The following is a 22,399-nucleotide window of genomic DNA, read 5'->3' as shown; positions in this document are numbered from 1 at the left end:
GCGCGAGAGACAGAGAGACAGAGAGAGAGAGAGAGAGAGAGAGAGAGAGAGAGAGAGAGAGAGAGAGAAATGGGAAACATTTTGAAGAACAACCATTGGAATCATTTTTGTAATTTGGAATTTAGATTTAAGACTTTGTCTTGCTGTCAATGACAATTTCATACTCTGAGATCTAATATCCTGTATGGCTTCTCAGTTTTCCTGAAGCTTAGGACATGTGTTCAGTATTTAACCCCCTGCCATTCGTGTTCACTTACCAACTCAAATCAAAAGCAGCAGGACAACCGTGTGCCACTGTGCCGCATGGCTCTTGTGCTGTTTATAAAATGCCTCTTTGCCTTTAACTAGTTGCATATATTCACTGCTGTTCTGTCAAACAAATGCTGGACATTTAACAGCCTGTATGTAAGGTCCTTTCTGTCAAGTGCTGGAAAAATGGCACCATGTGGAGGTGGCCACCGGTGCCAGCTGTTCCCAGGATCCTCTGAGGAGCGCCATTGTGTTAGTTGACCAGCCATTCCCACCACATGGACATTAAAAGTCTTGTTTAGATAGGCAGTAAGAGAGGAAATTGAGCCACACTGTGTAGTATCTGTTTATCTCTGCTTAATAATAGTGTTCCTGCAGGAAGTGAGGTGGTAATTTAAAAGGGAAGGGTGGGTGACATCAAGGCTGTAATTGAGAGTTGACAGTGCTTCGGCATGATGTTGTCTCACTTATATGTGGCTCATAGCTCTATGCTTTGGGTTTACGGTTTATAATTTAACTGTGAATGTCATTGTCATTGATCTCTCTCTGTAGGAGGGGGGAGGGGGTGAGTCGTGATGTTTGGATGGTGCTTTCTACTCTAGAAACTACAGACTCATGGGAAACACTGCCACAGATGGAGCTCTCAATAGCGCCCCCAAGTGTTTGAAGAATGTCACCCTATTGCTTCAGGGTCATTGTAGACAAATCCACTGTAAAATGCAAAGATACTTGAGATAGCAAGTTTCTCAGATTGCCACATTGCAAGAACTGTTAGGAGAATCTATAGGCAAAAAGAGCTGTTCACTGAGGAACTTTCACAAACTTGCGGCAACTAGTGGTTCCTCTAGTACGAACTTGAGGATTTTAATTAGTCCTCCATTAACTCGATCATAAACGAAGGTATCTAGAGGTTCTCAAGGGTTCTAGCAATGTGGAACTCTGAGTTAGGCGCTGACTTTTAGGCACCTACTTGAATCCCTTGGCGCCATGATAATCGTTAAGTTAACACAGCCAGTCGTTATTGACTTTAGAGGTTCACATTGTAGCTAGCTAGCAGGAGTCTACTAGCAAGCCATTCTTTGGCTTGTCCAAAGAAAGACCTTGGAAGCTTTTGCCTAAGAGTAGATCAGTGGAGGTCAGAAGGTCTGGTCACCATTGTGCCATTATCCATACCATGCCAATTCTGCTGTATGATATTGTAGAGAAGAGGCAATCCTATTTATGGTTGAAAGAAAAAGGGCCTGCCTATGTCACATGCAATTAAGCAGCCATCAGGATGCATTGGAGGCTCAAAAATTTGGTGTCGCTAAGATGTGATGCTAATTCAGAATAGAAATAGAGAACCATCTAGGGGGGAAGAATAGGCAGGCAGCTCTGCCGACAGCTCACCTAATAAAAGACAGCATGCAATGCTTTCAAAAACGTAACCTCCCACCCTTCCTGCTTAATTTTTTATTTATTTATTAAATTGCTGCAAGAACGAATTGAGTGGGTCCATAAAGGCCTCTTTTGGACATGACAGCTATAAGCATGCAACGTATCCAGACTTACGTATTCTGTTGCTCAACAACTTTGATTTGCTTTCATGTCTCTTTCTTGTCTTTACCATGGGGATATGAGTCTGACCTCTGCTGTGGCTTGCTCTTGAGTGGAATGCCTATAAACCTTTCATTGCTTTGGGTTTGTCTCGCCAGAGCCCAACATGCAAGCCACTGGAGAGCCGTACCATCCAAATGAAGTGGTTCTGTGGTTTTCCTGTTTGGTTGCCATGGTGTGATCGATGTGGCAGTGAAGAAATTAGACATAGATCAAGGGTAGGGAAATTGCATTTGGTTTTCTCTTCTTAATTAATTTTGCCAAAATGTTGTTTTTAGTTTTTTTTTTTTTGTTTTGTTTTTTTTGTTTGTTTTTTTTTTTTTTTGCATCAAGTGGTGCAAAAAGAGGCCAGCTTCCATTTTATTTATTGACTCTTCCAGGACCAGCGTGAATGCCTGTTTCTATCTCAAAGTAAAAATATAAAGGAAGATATCAACTTAATCGCTTAATTGCGACTTCAGATTTGGCTTTTTTGTAATTGCAAATGACTCGCGACCATCTTAAAATATTACTTTTTCATAATTGCTAGTTTTTGTCATAATTGCTACCTTCTCCTGTTGTTGCAACTTTCTCACAATTGCGTCTTTACATCTCATGATTGCAACTTCAAAATTAATACTTTTTTCGTAATCACAACTGTCATTCTGACTTTCTTTTAATTGCGACTTACAACTTATTTTCTCATGTGGCTTTGTGATTATATCTCACAATGTTACTTTCTTATTTTAAACGTTGTTATATATAAATTTATATACATATTCGTTTTTTTTTTTTTACTCTGAGGTTGCAACAGGCTTTCATAAGAATAAAAACTGGCCAGCTGAGGTTCCCAAAGGGCATTGCAGAACTCTGCTCAGGCTCATTTACATATGGCATGTTTGTCTCTGGCACTCAACGTTTTAGGTTTGGCCTGCTGACTGTGGATTCGTAAATGGATGTGACTATTTGGCTGCACAGCTTTTGAAAATGAATCCTGTGATTTTGAAAAGATCATACAGTCGGTGGATGGGGCGTGACCTGTAAGTGCAGGTGTCAGAAAAATGCCAGTGCACTCAAAGTTAATTACGTTACAAATGATGTGATCGCACGCTTGGAAAAAAAAAAAAGCCACACGCATTCACGCCTCAAGCGCTGGCGAGGTGAGCATCAGAGTACAAATTACAGGTTGCATTTCTGCGTGTGTCTGTGTTGCTGAAGAGATGGATAACAAATAGGCTTTTTTTTTTTTTTTCTTCTTTTATGAGTAACATCCCACTGGTATCTATAGCAGAGTGACAGATAGGGTCAGGGATGGGTATTCTCATTGTCATTTTTTTCTGCATAGATTCTGTCTGTACATGCCCCACATTCTGGAAGTGTACCATTTCACACTAGGACAGAAATGCTCTGACTGGGGCCTGCTGACAGAGCCCTCCATGCACCCACTTACCCCGCCCAAAAACAGTCTGGAATTCTGTTCCGAAGTACATTTTCAGCATTCAGGTAGCCACAGTCTTCACTAGAAGAGGTAGAGTCTCAAATGAACATGCACTGGACAGTGATGGTAGTTTCGCTAGCATTAAATTTGTGCTTGCCAGCACATTTGACAATGTAAATCCCTGTGATACACGCTTTGTCATTTGAGGTGCAGCAACTAAGTCCCTTACTTTGGAGTTACTTATGAAATAAGTGCAAGTTGAAAGCTGATCCTGGCATTAAATGGAGTAACACTGTCTCAATCTCTCCACTTTCAGACAGGCCATATGTTCCAGTGGTGAGCCCTGCCGTGTGCGCTTGCCGGTAGACCAAGTATTTATATTTGGGGTTTGAACACAATTCAGTTTGGCTCATTAACGTAGCAATAAGGAGTCAAGGGAATCACGGTCTAATTCTGTTTTGACCCGGCTTTTTTTTTTTTTTCCTTCCCTTCACCTGTGCCCTTCTGTGACTTCAAAATTATGACTGAAATCATTGGATTCAGAAAAACATCATGCCTTCAAACTACTTAAAGAAGTGCACAAAGCCCTAAATTGACCTTCTTCCTTGTTGAAGAAATGTTTAAAAGTACTAATTTGTTTTGACAAGTGTTCCAGTAGGAATATTCATCAATCATTATCAGATCTTCATGGGTCATTTAATCTGTTTACATCTGTGGCCAGGTCTGAATGGCTAACCTGCTCTCCAAGATACAGAACCCCCATGGTATATATGTGGCCTTGTGGCACCCCTTCTATAATAGTGAGGGATTTATGTCTTCAGGCTTGTAATGGTGCCACGCGTCTTCAGTCAGCGAACTGCACATAATATTAGGATCACTTAAGCGGCAAGGATACTCCAGCTCAAACAGATTTGCTTGGCTCCCTACGTTCTGTTCATGTGGGAGCTGGCCGCTGATTTCATGGAAAAGACATTGATTTATTTATTCAAGACAGTTACGTCAGTGGAAACTCACTGAAGCAATTTGAATATTTTCTTTATGTGGCATTTTAATGTGTTTGGTGTATTTGCCACTGTGGCGAGAGGAATATTTCTTTAAAAAATGAAATTAAGATGAAACGTATTCTTTGGGAGGTTCTCCTTAACTGGTTTTATACTGCGATCTGGAGTTTTTAAGTTGTTTTTTTCCCCCTCCTAGTGATGTATGTTTTGTGGAGAATATGAATTGTATGTCAAAGGCTTTGAAAGAAGAGCATTTTTCAAGACAAAGAAGCACATTTATTATGGTATGGCTGGTTGCAGCTGTAATTAATTTTTATCCCCCTCCCACCAAAGACCCATAAAATGCCTTTACTGTGTCTGTTTCTGTTATTTGTCATATACCGAGTTGATCAAAGGCCAAATGTTTGACATTGCCCCTCCTCCATTATGCTGTCTTTGGAGATCTGCTTTTTTGCTTCTTTCATTAACCACATACTTAAAGGAATGGCCTGAAAACCTCTCCAGCGAGACCTCCCAGCTGACCGAGAGAGGCAAGGATGGCTTGCTTCGGCTGCTCCAACTCGAGCAAAAACGCCAGGAAGAATCTCCGTTTGGCTTCGCTAGGACGCTGCCAAATTTGGTCAGAGCTGATTTCAGTCTTACCTGGCAATCTCAGTCGATTGTACTTGCGTTTAAACAGCAGGGTAAGTAGCCGGAGAATGTCGAGGAGGTCTGAAGCTTTGACTGGTTTATGCTGTGCCGACTTTGCAGGTGGCTAATGAGTTGGGCCTTCATAAGAGAAAGCTAATCTCTCCCAAAGCCAAGCCGAGGAGGAGCTGAATGGAATTTGCTTAGCTCTGAATTCTGTGCCCTGTATGTTTAAGCCTGTGAGCTGCTCTCTCTTTCTCTCCCACAGTCATTGAGATGCTGTACGGCACCCACCAGCGCTCCTGAGTCACGTATGCCACAGTACAGGTCACCTATAGCTCCACCGTTGCTCTCAGACAGCGTGACTTCAGGGGCCTCTCTGGTGCTAGTATATTGGATTATGGAAAAATCATAAAACTCTCCAAGGTGGCTCCAGCCCCCCTGCCTTGGTATTTAGAAATTAAAGGTTAGTGATGTGTGCTTAGTTTGAAGATTAGAGAGGGGTTTTGGATGGGCTTTAAGGTGTGCGTGAGGCCCAGTGACTGGGGTTCTTGCGCGACGACACGGTCGACTGCCATCAGCTGCAGCTGGGTGAGGGGGTGTGCAAGGCCAGTGTCACTGGAGAACCTGTTAATGTGAGCTGGCAAAGCAAAGCAGCTTGGCAGCCTGGGGAACTAAAGTGGCCATGGCATCAATGTTTCAAAAAAAAAAAAAAATCCTCAAACTGTCTGGGCAAGTTCACAGAAGAAAAAATTACTTAATCTTTTGTTCTACCACTGTCCTAATGTTCTCTTTCTGCCATCTTAAGGCCTCGAACGAAGTCAAAGAACAAACTGTTGTGACGTCTTTTTGAGCAAAATCAGGCCAAAACGAAGTTTGTTTGGATTTCTCTTCTGCGGTAATGGCTCGCCGCTTTCAAACTACCATTGGTTCGTAGCAAATATGTAATAGGTAGGTGTGCTCTGGGACTCCCTTCTTTGACGTGGAAATCATCTCCAGTTCATTTCTTCTGTCCAGTCTGTAAATACGAGTAAAAACATGAATACGCTGGAGAGCTGCTTTATCGTAGAAATTGAAGTTGTAATTCTAATTGGGTAACACTTTAGTATGGGGAACAATTTTCACTATTAAAGGGTTAGTTCACCCAAAAATGAAAATTCTGTCATTAATTACTCGTTTCACACCCGTAAGACCTTCATTCATCTTCAGAACACAAATTAAGATATTTTTGATAAAATCCGATGGCACAGTAAGGCCTCCATTGCCAGCAAGATAATTAACACTTTCAGATGCCTAGAAAGCTACTAAAGACATATTTAAAACAGTTCATGTGACTACAGTGTTTCAACCTTAATGTTATGAAGTGACAAGAATATTTTTGTGTACCAAAAAAACAAAATAACGACTTTATTCAACAATATCTAGTGATGGCCGATTTCAAAACACTGCTTCATGAAGGTGTGAGTGAGGCCTAGTGACTGGGGTTTGAAGCTTTACGAATCTTTTGATTCAAATCAGTGGTTCGGAGCGTGTATCAAAATGCCAATGTCACGCCCACTTGTGGTGAACCATTGGAATTTCGAAACACTTACGACGTAATGAAGCCTCGTTTACTAAAATCACGTGACTTTGGCAGTTTGATACATACTCCGAACCACTGATTCAAAACCAGATTCGTAAAGCTTCAAAGCTTCATGAAGCAGTGTTTTAAAATCACCCATCACTAGATTTTGTTTTTTTGGCACACAAAAAGTATTCTCGTCGCTTCATAATATTAAGGTTGAACCACTGTAGTCACATGAACTGTTTTAAATATGTCTTAAGTAGCTTTCTGGGCATCTGAAAGTGTTAATTATCTTGCTGTCAATGGAGGCCTCACTGAGCCATCGGATTTTATCAAAAATATCTTAATTTCTGCATGACCTTATTCTACATCCCTTAATCCTACCCAATACCTAAACTTAATTGCTACATCTACCTTACTATTAATAAGCAGTAAATTAGGAGTTTGAGGCAAAAGTCATAGTTAATAGTGAATGTGTTCCCAATACTAAAGTGTTACCTTTCTAATTGAAAGGGACAGTGTCCCTTTATATATATATTTTTTTTTTTAATACTTGCTTTAAAGCAATCTATTCTATATAGTGCTATTTAAAAACAAAAAACAAAACATGAAGTGACTTGTTTGGAATGCCGAATTGTGGAGCTCGTTCAAACATATCCACATCGTTGTGATCCGGTGCTTTCTTAACTTCCGTTTTCTCACCACTGTCATTTTTGTCTGTTTACTTTGTAACCGAGCAGAAAGTGCACAGCACATATTTACATATTCACCTTACTTCCGTTCCCAGCAGCGAGGGTGGTGTCGGAATGTTTGCTAACAGTATACCACCAATTTCTTTTTATCCTGAGCAAAGAACAAAAAATAATTTTGCAATGAGTATATAAGGGCCTTAAATCTAGGTTTTTGTCCTAACCAGCTGCCACAGAATAATTTTGTCAGTTGCCAGGTTTTTATTTGTTGCGTCATGCTGGGTAGCCCCAACTCTCATTGATTGAGATTCCAGCTCCCCACAAAGAGCCTCTTGAAGACAAGACTTTAAGACTTTGAAGTCTGTGGGAGGCAGACTATTTAATGATATTTACATACATTCATAATTAATGAGATGGGGCCCTCAGGTAACGGGACCTCAAAGCCCCACCTCTTGGGGGTCCTGTTGGAGTGTTGGAGATTAGCATAAGACCTGTTTTCGATGAAAGTCACTGCCATTTGCTTTGAAACTACACTGTCCAAGCCTTTATGCCATTTAATATGGTGGTTAAACACAAACAGTTCTCTGCTAAATATAGTCCAGTGCCTGTTGAAATGAGTTTCATAAAAGCTTACAAAGAAAGAAACAGAAATCATGAAGTAATGGTTCATAGTAGTTCATGTGTATCCTGTAAAGGCCTAAGCTATTGCATTTTGGCTTTTTAAAAAACTACACAACCACTAGAATTTGGTTGTTTTAGTCAATTTCTTCAAAAACCACCAGATAACTCAGTCAGGATGGAGATCTTTGGTCTACAGGCATCCAAATGGCATGCTCTCCTATTTGGACAGTGGCATTTTTATGCTGGCTGGCATCGCACTGTTGACAACTGCTGCCGCTGCTGATTTGATTTTTGGAGGTTTACTCAGCTGTTCTACAAGATAGAAAAGCTTCTGTTACCTTGGCACAAGTCAAGTCTCTAGATGCACACACAAACATGGCAAGTGCCAAAGAGAAAAGCTACCCAGGAACATCAATTGGATGTTTGAAGCATACAGCCTTGCATTTGAAAGAACGTTTTTGAAAGACCACCTCCCATTGGGGTTGTGTGACTACCAGGGCAAAGCTCTGGCTTGTAAAGGTGGCTTTTGTCATGGAGCTTCTGTAGTCATTCAAATGTAGAATTTGGGCTTTCTCTGTTTGTGTAGTTTAATTCTTTTTTCTTTTCTTTTTTTTTATCTATAAATGCTGTGAACTTCTTTTAGTCATTTACATTCATTACTTTGATTTTAGGCACTGGGAGCTTCAGAGAACCATCAGAATCTTTTTCAAGGGATGCACAATATATTAGTATTAGATATTGGAGTTTTTTTTTTTTTTTTTTTAATTTCTCATCTTCTATTTATAAGTTTATATTTTATATAAAATAATTTCAATAAAAGTAATTTAATAATTAACGATGTAATTTATTATTGAAATAGTTTATGTAAAATTTATAGACTTATAATTTTATTTATTTTAACAATTAAAGGTTGATAGTGGATAATTTTGCATGTTCACAATGTACTGTGATATGGGACTAATTCAAAATCTTTTAAAGTAGTGCAGATAGGACTGTAAATATACTAAAACTTAATGGTAACACTTTACAATAAGGTTTCATTAGTTAACATTAGTTAACTGCTTTAGTTAACATGAACTAAGAATAAACTTCTACAGCATTTATTAATCTTAATGTTAATTTCAATATTTACTAGTACATTACTAAAATCAAAAGTTGTATTTCTTAAGTTAATGCACCATGAACTAACATGAACAATGAATGACTGTCTTTTTATTAACTAACATTAACAAAGATTAATAAATACTGTAACAAATGTATTGCTCAATGTTAGTTCATGTTAGTAAATGCATTCAGTAATGTTATAAAACGGTTAGCTCCTGTCCTTGATTCTGATTGCTTCACCCAACGGTTCTGTGTATCACTACACAACACCCTTAGAAGCCACTCTTAGCAACGTAAACTGTTTGTTCTCAATTGATTGATGTTCATTGAAGCTTACTGTATTATGTAGAAGAGTATTGTGAGGAAAAAGATTGAGTGAGCGAGTTTATTACCTGCATTCAGATTTAGCATTTTCCTTCAGGTCAGTCCTATGTTCATAATAAAACAGTTTAAATGTCCGATGTATTATCTTGTCCTTTTAACAGTTAAGGGGTTTTCCCGTGACTGACAGCGCTAGTCAAAGCATTTGTCAGTTGCGTCTTGTTCCGTGTTCACAACAATTCAGTCTTTTCAATGTAAAGGACTTCTCTACTGACTGACACACTCATAAAGACAGTTTTTGCTGCCATCTAATGGCGTAATAATGTAACTTCTGTTGCTGTTCACGGTAAGGGACTATTTTTTCCGGCGGAAGGAAGGCTTTTAGTGAAAGTTTACTTCATGAAAGTTGCATTGATACATATTTTTGGCTTTAATATTTGTATTGTGTGGTAACCGTTTTATAAAAGCAATAAGGTACTCGAGGCTAGTGCTATATCGTGAATAAGTCACGGCTGAAGGGGTCCCCTTCGTGTCGTGCCTAAAAACACCCTTTAGCCATGATTTATTCACGATACAGCACAGCCTCGAGTACCTTATTGCTTACTTAACAAATAAAACCGTATTGTAAAGTGTTACCAGCTTTATCAGCTGAAGCAAGTTTCAGTGACTAATCTGAAAAGTTTCTTCCGAGCTTTCAGGCAGAGTAGCAAAGTTGCGTGTGCTTTTCCCATTTAGAAAAGGTGTTTACGTGAGAGTCAGTTGGCATGGCTGTCATTCATGCGACTGCAGTGTATCCATTCACTCTACAGTGATTAAGCAGAATGGTCTGGTGGCGTGAGAACAAACTGAAGCCACTTCAGTCGGATTCCACATTCTTGTTCTTACCACATAATCAGTCGTCTGTTCCATCAGTGAGAACAAAATGTGCCCTGAAAGTGATTGAGCAAAGAGGAGCTACACACTCTAAAACTGGTCACATCACACTAGTTTTGTTGGCCTTCCTCGCTCCCATGTGGGTGGATGGCTCTTGTAGACGGAGGCTCATGCGGTGTGCCCTGGCCACAGTCCTCCTCGACGCTGTAGGATTTGACACTGCGGATGGAGCAGTGAAGTCCTGGCTGATTTTAAAAAAAGAAACGTTGCAAAATCCAAACCTCAAAATTCTGTGGCTAAGTAATCATTTCTTTCCCAATGGGAATAATCAGTATACAGAAATATGCAAACAGCCTCTGCAGAAATAGTCATCTATGTCCCTATACGATCTCTGTCTTTAAACAGCTTGTCTTATGTAAAACTCTCCAGATTATCCTAAAGAGACTGAAAATAAAAATTTTCATTTCATTACTCATGTCATTCAGTGATATGTCAGGTAATGGGATATTTTGAGCGTCGACCCGCATAAATCGATTTAACAGCTCCATTAAAGTTAAAACAAATATTGCCTTGGACTCTTTGATAATTAAAATGCAACTGTCACAATCAATAAACTGTGAAGTGTTCTTACTCCTGATTGTTCTCCAGTGACTTGGCTTCTTTACAGGCACATTCTGTGGAGAGCAGGGACCGAGTGAAGTCTCTATAGTGAGGGAATGGAAAGGGGGATTAGCCCTCGAGACTGTCTTTGTCTATGGAAATCTTGCATTTATGAATGGCTGACTCACTATTTAGCCGTGCCATCTGGTTTGATTTATACTCGTTCTTGGCTCACAGGGGACTCTCATTTGCAATGAAGATGCACAAACAACTTTGCCATGGTGAAGGACGAGTTCTTACATGGTGCTTTGCTTTAAAAGGAATTATTTCAAGCTGACATGGATCAGGGTTTTCATTTAAGTGATTTTTAGAAGCTGATCGCACATGTTACGAATGCGGCCTTGCCATTTTCGTCTTCCTGGACGAGGGATTGACAGAAACCAGACTATTCGTGATGCAGTCTAGATGTTATAAAACCCAGAGCGGTTGGAAAGAATGTGCCGGGTCATGACATTCTGATCTTAATCGTGTGGCCTCTTCCTCAGGAACTCTTCTATCCTTACCTGTGAATCCTGTGAATTCGGCAGACCTCATTTTGGAGAGTCTTCTGAGAGTCCAGGTGCTTGAGGTTTGGGTTAACCACCCCACATTACCACGTGGGTCAAAGGGGGTTCAGGGTGCATGAAAGTATGTGGTCTGAGTCTATACCACAAGCAGCAGTGGCGGTTTTTTGCTTGCCAAGAACCTCTGAGTCGCTGTCTCTGATAGTGCTACATGGTAGAAAACACCGCTATGTGGTTAGGAAGGTGGGGGGGATGCTGGATGCTTTAGTATACATGGAGGGGGGAGGAAAGCATAGTGAAATCATAAAAGTACAGATTTTGGATCGCATTGAAGGACCCTGGTCCTGTCATCCATTAATCTGAAAATTGCACCTCTTTCATAAGGGGCTATTTTTTTGGCAGCTGTGTTTCAGGCTTAAAGTCCAATAGTAGCCTTTTTGTTTTGCTCCTTTGAACCTTTGAGACCTTTTTTTCTTAATAAATCCCAAATATTATTCATTCAGCTTAGCCCTGATTAGTACAGTAGAGGCTAATTTACTGGGTCATTTCCTCTAATCCCTAAAAACAATAAGGGGTTGAGACGATGCTTGCTCGGGTGCTCGTCTGTGACCAAGAAGAAAGCTTTCTTGTGTTCCTCAGCAATGCAGGTCTACAAAGGCATAGTGCTTGGTAAATGTGCGTAGCCAGTTGGGGTGAATAAAACTACAATTTAAAATATAATTTTTTTTATATATATAATATATATATAAGAGTCACTGTGGTTCGAGTTATGAAATTGTTAATTTTATACATTTTTCCTTTTACTTTGCTGTTATCTAGCCCTCACTAGGGTTTTTTTATCAGTGCATTTTAATATCAGTGCATCCCTAGTTTTTCAAAATATATTTTTTTAGGAATTTGGTTCTTTATGACCTCTCTCAAGTTTATTGCAGAGATCTTTACACTTTATCTCCAGATATCCACTGTACTTCAATGGTGAACATGATTTTCACCAAGTACAGCATGTTCCTGGATCAACATATTTGTTGATTCTGGAACAAAATTCCAATCAACCAATCAGATTTAACAGAAACGTTTACAGTTTATTTCAAGTTTAGGCTTACAACCAGGCTTAGGTGCTTCTACATCTGTGTTATTCACTGTTATTTCCCTCTAATTTTAGGGATACATTATGCGTAGGGTTAGGTTTAGGGGTAGGGATAGGGTTAGGACTAAATTTTCAGACAGGAATGTTGTTCCAGGATCAACAAAATATGTTAATCCAGGAACACGTCTGTCTTAGCAAAATCACGGTGACTGTACTACAATGACCGACTTTTAAATAGTTGCATAATACATTTTTAAAGTGAGTGAGTTGGATGTACTTTTTGTTCTGCACATTACAAGCACATTATTTTGAATAACAGTTCGACTAAAGCCAGAGGAAGTCACCAGGTTTTCCACTGAAGGCTTCAGACACAAACATCACATCATTTTTGCATACCAGCCCAGTGCTGATTCAGTGTCAGAGAGCCATGGAAGTGTGGAAGCTTTGTTTCCCATTATTTGTGGAAATGGAGGATAGCAGGTCTGTTTTTTTTTTTTTTTTTTTTTTTTTTTTTTGCAGGCAAAGGGTCAGAGCGTCAGAAAAGCAAAGTAGTGGTTTATGTTCTTGCCAGTGCCACCAACTGGAACACATTTTCACAGTAATGAGGGTAATTAAAACAAAATTATAATTCACGACCCTTTTTCCCTCCAGGGAAGAAAATAGAAGAGCTATTTTCGGTCGACTGTATTCTAAAATTACAGTGCTGGAATGAGGGTGAATGTGTCATCATTGAGGGCAGAGACAGTTTAATTCAGGGTTGCTTGAGGAGCACATGATTGAGCTAAATAGCACAGTATTGGCTCATATCTGGACTTTTTTTTTTTTAATTCCTTTTGGCTGAAGTTAATAATGTTAGTTTCAAATTGCTGGAGGCACATCACAGTAGTTCAACTTGTAGTGTTACATGAGAAGGTCAATGAAAGAATTAATTTAGCACTTTAAGTTGAATACCGATGCTGAAAAGTCAATCTAATTTGCACAGTGTAAACAAATCAAATGATGGAAAGGAAGTATACGTCAGAATGAAAGTTTGAAGGAGTTAAAAGTTAACCTCCTAAGGCCCAGAAAATACATAGAGGACTTCCTGAGATCTGGAAGTCATGCTGTGTGTGTGCACGCACTCTGGTCTGACCGGACCCTGCCGTTCCCTGCTGTTTGTCTAAACAGCGCCAGTGTTTGCACAGTGCTGTCAGGGTGACTGGACTGACTATCCCTCATGCTGCCTGTCTCAAATCCACTCTGTCCAAAAAAGCACTTAGAGACCCATCTGAGAGGCAGACCATCATCTGCACAATGATGGAGAAGGCCAAGCACATGGTTTTCCATTCAACAGATCCTTAGGATGTCACATTAGATATACTTCAAAGAGAGACACTTAAAAGAATGGTCAACAACGTAAAAATGAAAATTGGCATTATTTACTCACCCTAATGTCATTCTAAATCCATGTGAGGATTTTTTTATTTTTTTTTTTATGTACATTGGTATCAATCCATACAGTGACAGTTCATAGTGATCAAATTTAAGTTACAAAAGCACTATCAATGTCAGTGTTTGGTATGACCAGTTGACTCTTTACTATATATTCACAGAAGCCGAGTGTGAAAGAAAGTGAGGTAAGATGTAAAAAAAAAAAAAAAAAAAAAAAAAAAAAAAAAAAAAAATCTAAACAATTCATGTTTGACAACTTTTTTTTTTTTATGGTAGACATGTTAAACGACCAACATTAATATTCAGTGATGCAAAGTATTTGACTTTTGCCATTTTGAATTGAACAGCCTGTATTGTTTACGTAATTTAAAATGTGATAAGAAACATTGAAACCTTTTTTTTTTTTTTATTAAAAAAAAAAAAAAGACTACACCCATTTGATTTTGTCCCCCTCAATGTTCAAGGCATGTTTACAATATGATTTTGATTTACGTCACTAATTCTGAAGGGATTTCCCATCTTTCAAATGGAGTATTGTTAGTTTGAATATGTGGACCCATTGGCCTTGTGCTGATACTGTAAAACCAGTGCTGACTCCAATTTACTCATTTATTCTACTCTCACTGGCCTTATTGTCACACAAGTATGACATGACGATTAAGTTATTTTCGTTGGCAAACAAAATTATCAAGCCAAATGAATGCCATGCGGCGAGCCTCAGGTGCATAAATGCGCTTATTGTTTAACAGCTCATTGATTGAAGACAAAGATCAGCATGAGGCCACAGGCAATATGGTCCCTCCATAAGGTTCATACAATAAACTCACAGAGAAATTGGATGGGTATATCAATCAAACATAGTTTTGTGTATGCAACCAGTCGTCAGGTAAATTAAAATGAGAAAAATCACCTCAGTGCACAAGTACAAAAACTCAAGACATGGCTTTTAGGAAATTGAGCATGTCTATGAAATATGAAAGATTTCATTGAGTCATCTTTGCTGGCGTAGAGCAAATGCCGTGCTGTGTAAAGGGGTCAGTGTGTAAATCTGTGACTGGCGACCGCAGCACAAGGGTTAATGTAGCGGAACCCTCTACCCCCTGTACTGGCTTCGTAATTCCCACCGGGTGTCCGCTAGGGGTCACAAGCTCTGGGCCTTCTGACTGACAGCCCTGCCATAAAATGTGATTGGCTGGGTGTGGGCCAGTGCAGCCCCTAATAGCCAATAGCAAAGCCTCAATAGTACTGAAGTAGTGTGACTGATTAGAAAGAAAGAACTGGCTTGTCTGCACACACGGAGAGAGACACTCAGGCCTCTCTGACTTGAAGAAAGTGTCTGTAAATATGAGTGCAAGACTAAAGTGAAGATATTGGGTGTATTGATGCCACCCGTGATGCTGCTAAGCTAAGAACTGTACAGGTAGGGTTTATAGTGTTTGTTTTTTACTGTTCGTTATGAATAATGATTCAGCTAGTGTTTTTTTTTAAAGTGTTGATTTTGGTGGGAGCACGTCCTGGAAGCATATTGGAAGTTTTAATATGTGCTGACTCCTTTTAAGAGGGTGTTTTATGTTTATTTTCAGTGCAAAGGTTGAGATTTTCTATGGTCTGTTCCGTTACTTGTGGATGTGAAAATAGATGGCATCAAGCTTAAAACAGATGCTAATGATTTATTACAAAACGCAAACAGTGATCTGGAAAAGTGATCTGAAGGAAAAGTGGTTCTTTTTAGTCTCTCTCCAATTTCTGTTAACCAAAGTAACATTTGTTTTGACCTCTTTGGAAATCCCAAAGCATTAACATCTCTTTGCTTTTTTCCAAACAGATTACCTTGTGAGGATTCCAACCTTCTGATTTGTGTTCGGACGCCCCGGTTTGCAGTCCCATGATGCAGCTAGTGAATCTGGCTTGGATGATGGTCCTGACCACCCCACTGGTCTGCTTTGGTTTCACCACCCGCGGTCAGGGCCTGCGTGGGCGGGTTCAAGGTGACCGCCGAAACATCAGACCCAACATCATACTCATCATGACAGATGACCAGGATGTGGAGTTGGGTGAGTATACCATATGCAATTCATCATTATTTGGCCCATCTGTTCTGCAGACAAATGAGGTGGAGACCTCATACGACTCTCTTGAGGCTTTGTCAGCACTCGGCAAGCATCAGTTATGAATCAGCAAGTAGTCTGGAAAGTTACTGTAGAGATCTCCAAAAACCATAATGATACTTGGAGAAACATGGGAATGAAACTGTAGATCAAACTTCTTATTCCCCTCACTAATTTAGATGTTTTAATTTGCACTCTTTACTTCAATATTTGGAGATATTTTAATTCATTTTTCATTTTTATTTCAAGTTTGGGTTTTTGTTTTCCAGTACAAATATCTAAACATTCTTAGATATGATCTGCCTCTCAAGTCAAGATACATTTACTTGAGAAGCAAAATGACAAAAACAAAATTATTTTTTTGTTCTCTGAAAAATGTATCAAAATTAAGAATGTTTAAGTGTTTTAAAACACAAAAAATATCTTCCCGTCGGTTAAGAAAAATGTTTATTTGGTAACACTTTAGTTTAGGGTCCAATTCTCACTATTATCTAGTTGCTTATTAGCATGCATATTACTATAGATATTGGCTGTTTATTAGTAGTTATAAAGCACATATTAATGCCTTATTCTGCATGACTTTATTCTACATTCCTTAATCTTACCCAATACCTAAACTTAACTACCTTAGTAACTATTAATAAGCAGTAATTAGGAGTTTGAGGCAAAAGTTGTAGTTAATAGTGAGTTAATAGTGAGAATTGGACCCTAATCTAAAGTGACCATTTATTTTTCTTACCCCATTGTTGGATATTTCTTTGTTTTATGCATAAACTTACTTAATTTTGATGGGGGTGTTTCCCAGAAAACAAGACATCCAGAGTAATTTTGCTTAAGTAAATATATCTTGAATTAAGAATGTTTAGTGTTTTGTTAAAGTAAGATCATCACTTTTTGCAGTGCTCTGCTGGAAAGAACATCTTAAACCAGCATGAGTTTCCATACTGGTTCAGTCCTGGTTTAAGTTAGTGCTGGTCTAGCTGGTGGACCAGTAGAGCCAAACATGATGCTGGTTGATGTTTCTAGTGATAACAGCTGACGAAGGTCTGAAATGTTCAGTCTTGATCCTAGAGGATCAATTCCTTCAGAATTTGGCTCCAATACATCTGCCTTGTAATCCCAAAGACCTTGATTAACCGGTTCAGGAGTGTTTATTTACGCTTTTAGCTAAGGCAGGTCTTGCTGGTTAAACTACTAAAAAAGCCTTGTGGGAACATCAGCATTCAAAACGTGCTGGTGACCATCTATGCTGGTCTTTTTCAGGAGGATTGTCAGTCGTCTCTTGTAGGAGCTCCGTTTAGTTTAAGTTGTTCATTATTAACTCAGCCTTGGAAAGTAAAAGACTTTAGCCTTCTCGGACTTCAGTCCTGGGAACATTAGCTTGCTTGTTTTTAGTCGTTTTGATCTGCCACCCAAGTCCCTCTCTTGGTATCTGTCCCATTTGGTAAGCCTAACTGTTGTAACTGGATCAAGTTCCTTCCTCTGAGAGCATAACATCCAATGGGTCTCAATCTCAGACTGTCATCACAGGTTTGACTTATTTCCTCTCTCAATATTTAATGGCTTCCCTCAGACATCTGAGAGGATAAGGGCCTTAGTCCTGGAACCACAACCAGTCATTGCATTGCCACAGAACTGCAGGGATCCTTCTCCACATCTAACACTTTCAGAGGCTACTTTTGACTGCATGGTGTATATTAAGACGTGTTAAATGTTTTAACTTCTCAAACATACTTTACTGAACTTGCATTTGTCTGGCTTGGTTTGTCAGGCTCTTTGCAGGTGATGAACAAAACTCGCAAGATCATGGAGGACGGTGGAACGTCATTCACAAATGCGTTTGTAACTACGCCCATGTGCTGTCCATCACGCTCTTCCATGCTGACTGGGAAGTATGTCCACAACCACAACACGTACACCAACAACGAGAACTGTTCCTCGCCTTCATGGCAAGTTCAGCATGAGCCACGCTCCTTTGCCGTTTATCTCAACAACACTGGATACCGAACAGGTGAGAAACCAAATGAGAGGCCGATGACTCATTCTAACCTGCTTGATTCAAAACAGGGTTGAATCCAGTTTGCATCATGTCCTGTTTCATGGATGTTGCTCACTACCATATAAAATAAAGGCAAAAACCCAATAAATAAAATGTTAATGTAAATATCAGTCAATTGTTTTTAATGCATTCAAAATATTTAACGCAATTAACACAATTTTTCCTGGCATCTTTTGGTTAGCATTACAGTATATTATCACTCTATTATTCATTCAAGTGCTTTTGAAGCATTCAAGTGTGTTGAGACTCAAAAGAGAACTCCAATCTGCACCATCTGTGTTATTAATTTGGAGATTCTATATGAATTTATTAAAATATAAAATAATTATTTTATTTAAATATTAATTATGCAATTTATGTGTGATTAATTATATTTTTAATTGATTGACAGTGCTAATATATGTATATTAGTATTAAGTAAAAAAAGACTGCATATTTGATCAAAAATACAGTAAAAAACGTAAAATTGTGAAATATTACAATTAAAAATGACTTGTTTTAATGTTTTACATTTTTATAACAATAGTAAAAGTCTGTCACTTGATCAAATTAATGCATCCTTGCTAAATAGTATTAATTTAATAAATATATAATAAATTTATTTAATAAATTAAAAAAATATATATTTTTTATTTTTTATATATATATATATATACCTGACTGCAAACTTTTGAATGGCAGTGTACATTGTTTTTGTGTGTGTGAATATTATAAAATTTATTAATCTAAATATTAAAATATTAAAATAAGACATTTCAGTTTTACATTACCACAATTCTGCAGGGAAAATATTACATATATAAAATAAAAAACAATAAATATCTGCTCACTGATTAATGCTCAAATTCTGCTTAATGTTTTGACCTGAAGGTCTTCGTGTAGGATGATTTATTAATAATAATAATAATAATAATAATAATAATAATAATATTAATAGTTTACATTACATCATATCTATTGTATAATTAGTACCATTCTGAAAATGTACTAGGAAGTTTTGTGTTCTGCAGTTTCATTGGAATTTTGCTTCACATTTGTTCCTAGAAGTCAAATAAAAGTTTTACAGGAATTTTCAATTTGTCTGGTTTGTGGAAGCTAAACATACTGGTAGCCCAGTGTTGTGTGTCTTGAGTGGCAGCACGTTCTGACCCTGAATACAGGGGTTCAGGCCTTACCACTGCTTGTGGTTTCCAGCTGATGTGTTAGTCTACAATTAACTCTCCAGGGCAGACTGGCTGCATGCCTGGCTTTTTTGAAAGATGTTTTGGCTTAGCTTAGAGGGGAAAGGGTAGAGAAGACATGAATACAATGTAAATAAAGACAGACATTTACAGGTACTGTTCAAAGGCAGTGTTTGAGACTGTTGTCATAAAATGATAATTTTAGTCTTTGCGTCGACCTCACTGAACATACTTTAAGTTTATATGTTGTCTTTATTTTGTCCCACAGCTTTCTTTGGGAAGTACCTCAATGAGTATAACGGCACCTACATCCCACCTGGGTGGCGTGAATGGGTGGGGCTGATCAAAAATTCCCGTTTCTATAATTACACCGTCTGTCGGAACGGGAACAAGGAGAAGCACGGTGCAGATTATGCCAAGGTATGTGTGCCTGGTCACATAAGTTCACAGCCCTGTCAGAGTGCCAAAGGCTTCTTTTAAACTCAATTTTTAGTTTATGCTCAATTGTATGGTCTGTTCTCAACTAATTTCAGGCCTCTAATTACATATAAAATTTGGGTTGGTTGACTCCACATGGAATGTGGTTAGATTAAAGGGGGCATGGGGAGTTACACCGGTGTCTTGTGCATCCTCAGGTGGTTACACTGAATAAGACTTGGTAGGCAAAGAGATGATGTCCTTGGGGCAAAGTTTCTTTTGGAAACTACTGTTTTTGTGCTGCTGATTTGAAATAGGTGGACATTTAGACTATGTTCGGAATGGCATACTTCTCTTTTCTGCAGTATATAGTATGTACTGTGCATAGAATGTATTTTTCATTTTTAAACATTTATAATTCAAATATTTTTACACAAATTTGAATTATGCGAAGTAAAATAATGTAAATAAATTGAAAATATTATTATTGTCATTATTTGTAGTTGTACATTTAATTTTACATTTATAAAAAGTTTTTGGTTAGTTTATTTTAAGGTGAAAGTTACATTGTAGAAATTTGAGTTTCAATTACAGACAATATTAAGTTGATGTAATGATCAACATTATTATTAACTTAAATAGCAACTTAAAAGGTTTCATTAAAACAGTAAATAATTTTTAACTTGCAACCATGCATTTATTTAAGTTGTGGTAACAGGTCCCCTGATTTACTTTTTAGAGTAGAGTTGCGGTTAGGGTTTGATTTAGGGTTAGTTAATTGTAATTGTGCACAATTTACGGTTATTCATATAGTAAGTACATGTAGTAACTGTCACCTTAAGGTGTTTTTTTTTTTTTTTTTTTTTTTTTTTTTTCTAAATAACTGGACACATTCAGCGAATGACATATGAGTGCAATATATCATGTGACAACAGTACAGCATTTTGTTTCACATACTGCTTTCACATTTCTTTACAGTATATGCTGTGCAGTTTTAAACTAGTATTCCATTTCAAACATAGCCATGGTTTACAGGTCACTATCTATAGTTGTGAAGAGAGAGAGAGAGAAACCTTTACCATCCTTATGCAAGACCTACCATATGAGCAAAGTGATCAAATCTTTAGTTTAATTTGATATGGCCACCTTCCATCTCTAGAGTATTTTGAAGCTGCGGTCAAAACAAGCATTTGGATCTTCTTATTGCTGTTTCACAGGTAGCATGTTTTGGGGAAATGTGGAATTTGTGCTGAGGTTTAATGGTTTGGGCATAAATTGAGTTGGAGGCAGTCTAAAGGGATGAGCAAATAAATGTTTGGACTGTTACTTGAATGTCAATAACCTACTTGTTGAATTGGATGAAGGTGTTAAGTTACCCACAAGTGGAGAGGCACAAGAGGCTGAAGGTTTCTCCATGAGGTTTGGAGGAATTTTGTGGCTAGGTGTTCAAGTGGTTCCTGGAAACCCTTAGGAATACTTAAGTTCCTGTTTAAAGGTTAAGATTAATGCTTAAAGGGATTAAATAGGTAGGCAGAACTATAAACCTTATATAAGAACTTCTTGGGCAAAAGTTTCCCCAAATTTTGCATCAAAAATGCATCCATTATGATTACTATTGTCAAAGAATGCCACACGTTTCAAATTAGCTGTAGCCTTTTAGTCCTGTTTAGTCAAGTGAATCATGAAAAATTTGCTCCAAAGGCACAGTTTGTGCCTTAATTCAGCCCAAGCAAAATATCTTTTAATAAATTGGTCAGGTTAGGTACATTCAGATGCTGTTTCACTCAAACATTCAAGATGATGCTGAATAGTTTTCCAAAATAACAAACATGCTGGTTCAATTAGTGATACAACAGAGACATTGAAACGACAAGGATGTGTTTTGCTGTAATGCTGAGGAACAAGGTCCACTGAGCACGTCTCTAAACAATAACTTCTACAAGACTTTCACTCCCAGAGATGCCGGTAGCTGCATGTTTTAGCAATGGGGTGGGTAGAAGGGGGGGATAGAGACTTTCCCACAACCAGCCCAGACCAGGAGCACTGCCATCAAAGGGCTTACGGCTTCAGTATCACGTGATCTTTACCCCCAAGCCCTTGTACGCATTCCTGCTGCTGCCTCATAGCAGTAAGATTGAGACCTTTAGTGTTGTCAAAACACCAGACCCATGGAGGGCTACAAACCTCTATTAACACTGAGTGAAGCAGTCAACGCCCTTGTCGTGCTCAATACGGAGTTGTTAGCATCAGGGCATTAGTTCTGTTGATGAGGGTCAATAACATATAAGACTGTCCATGATAAAGAATAATCTTAAATAATGGTTTCATATGGTTTTGAAAGACATCTATACCATTTTCAAGAAAACTTTAAATGTAATGACTCTAAAATCTCATAATGTTACCAAGTAAAAAGAAGTAATATATTTAATATTCGTAACATATCGCACACACCCTAATCATTGCAAAATAAAATTAAATACATTCAAAAATAAATGTAAAAGAAAAATTAAAAAATAAATGTACAATAAAATAAAATAAACGTTTAAAATAAAAATTTTATATTTTTTAAAATGTAAATTAATATGAATTAATTTGAAAATAGCTTTTTGGGGAGTCTCACTAACCTTGGCAGTTTTTAGGGTCTTCTGTCCTATCTATAGCATTCCTTGTTTTTGCTTTTGTTTTGTTTTTTGTTGTTTTTGTGTTTTTATGTTTTATTTTTTGTTTTTGTTTTTTGTTTGTTTTTTGTGTGTGTTGGGTTTTTTTTTTTTTTTTTTTTTTTTTTTTTGTGATGTTTTGTGATTTGTTTTTGGTTTTGTGATTTGTTGGTTTTGCGGGTTGCATCACATGAATGATTTTTTTTTTCTTTTTTTTTTTCTAAGAAATAATAG

At 38.0% G+C, this 22,399-nt stretch overlaps 1 protein-coding gene across 8 annotated transcripts in view; it reads left to right on the top strand.

The window, feature by feature from the left end:
- sulf1 (sulfatase 1) overlaps nucleotides 1-22,399 on the top strand; it is a 105,875-nt gene that overhangs the window by 63,707 nt on the left and 19,769 nt on the right. For 6 of the 8 annotated variants that reach the window (XM_051881484.1, XM_051881483.1, XM_051881487.1 and 3 more), the window contains 3 exons: nucleotides 15,569-15,797; nucleotides 17,623-17,862; nucleotides 19,360-19,511. In XM_051881484.1, coding sequence (XP_051737444.1) covers nucleotides 15,629-15,797; nucleotides 17,623-17,862; nucleotides 19,360-19,511 — 561 coding nt within the window. In that variant the 5' untranslated portion in view covers nucleotides 15,569-15,628. Of the gene's footprint in view, nucleotides 1-1,943; nucleotides 2,064-15,140; nucleotides 15,164-15,568; nucleotides 15,798-17,622; nucleotides 17,863-19,359; nucleotides 19,512-22,399 lie in introns of those variants that run through there. The other 2 variants (XM_051881485.1, XM_051881486.1) reach the window with 2 other exon arrangements.

This window comes from Ctenopharyngodon idella, chromosome 23 (assembly GCF_019924925.1).
Source record: "Ctenopharyngodon idella isolate HZGC_01 chromosome 23, HZGC01, whole genome shotgun sequence".
NCBI classification, from domain to species: Eukaryota; Metazoa; Chordata; class Actinopteri; order Cypriniformes; family Xenocyprididae; genus Ctenopharyngodon; species Ctenopharyngodon idella.
The sequence above is the reverse complement of the archived record's forward strand: the minus strand, read 5'-3'. Positions and strand labels throughout refer to the sequence as shown.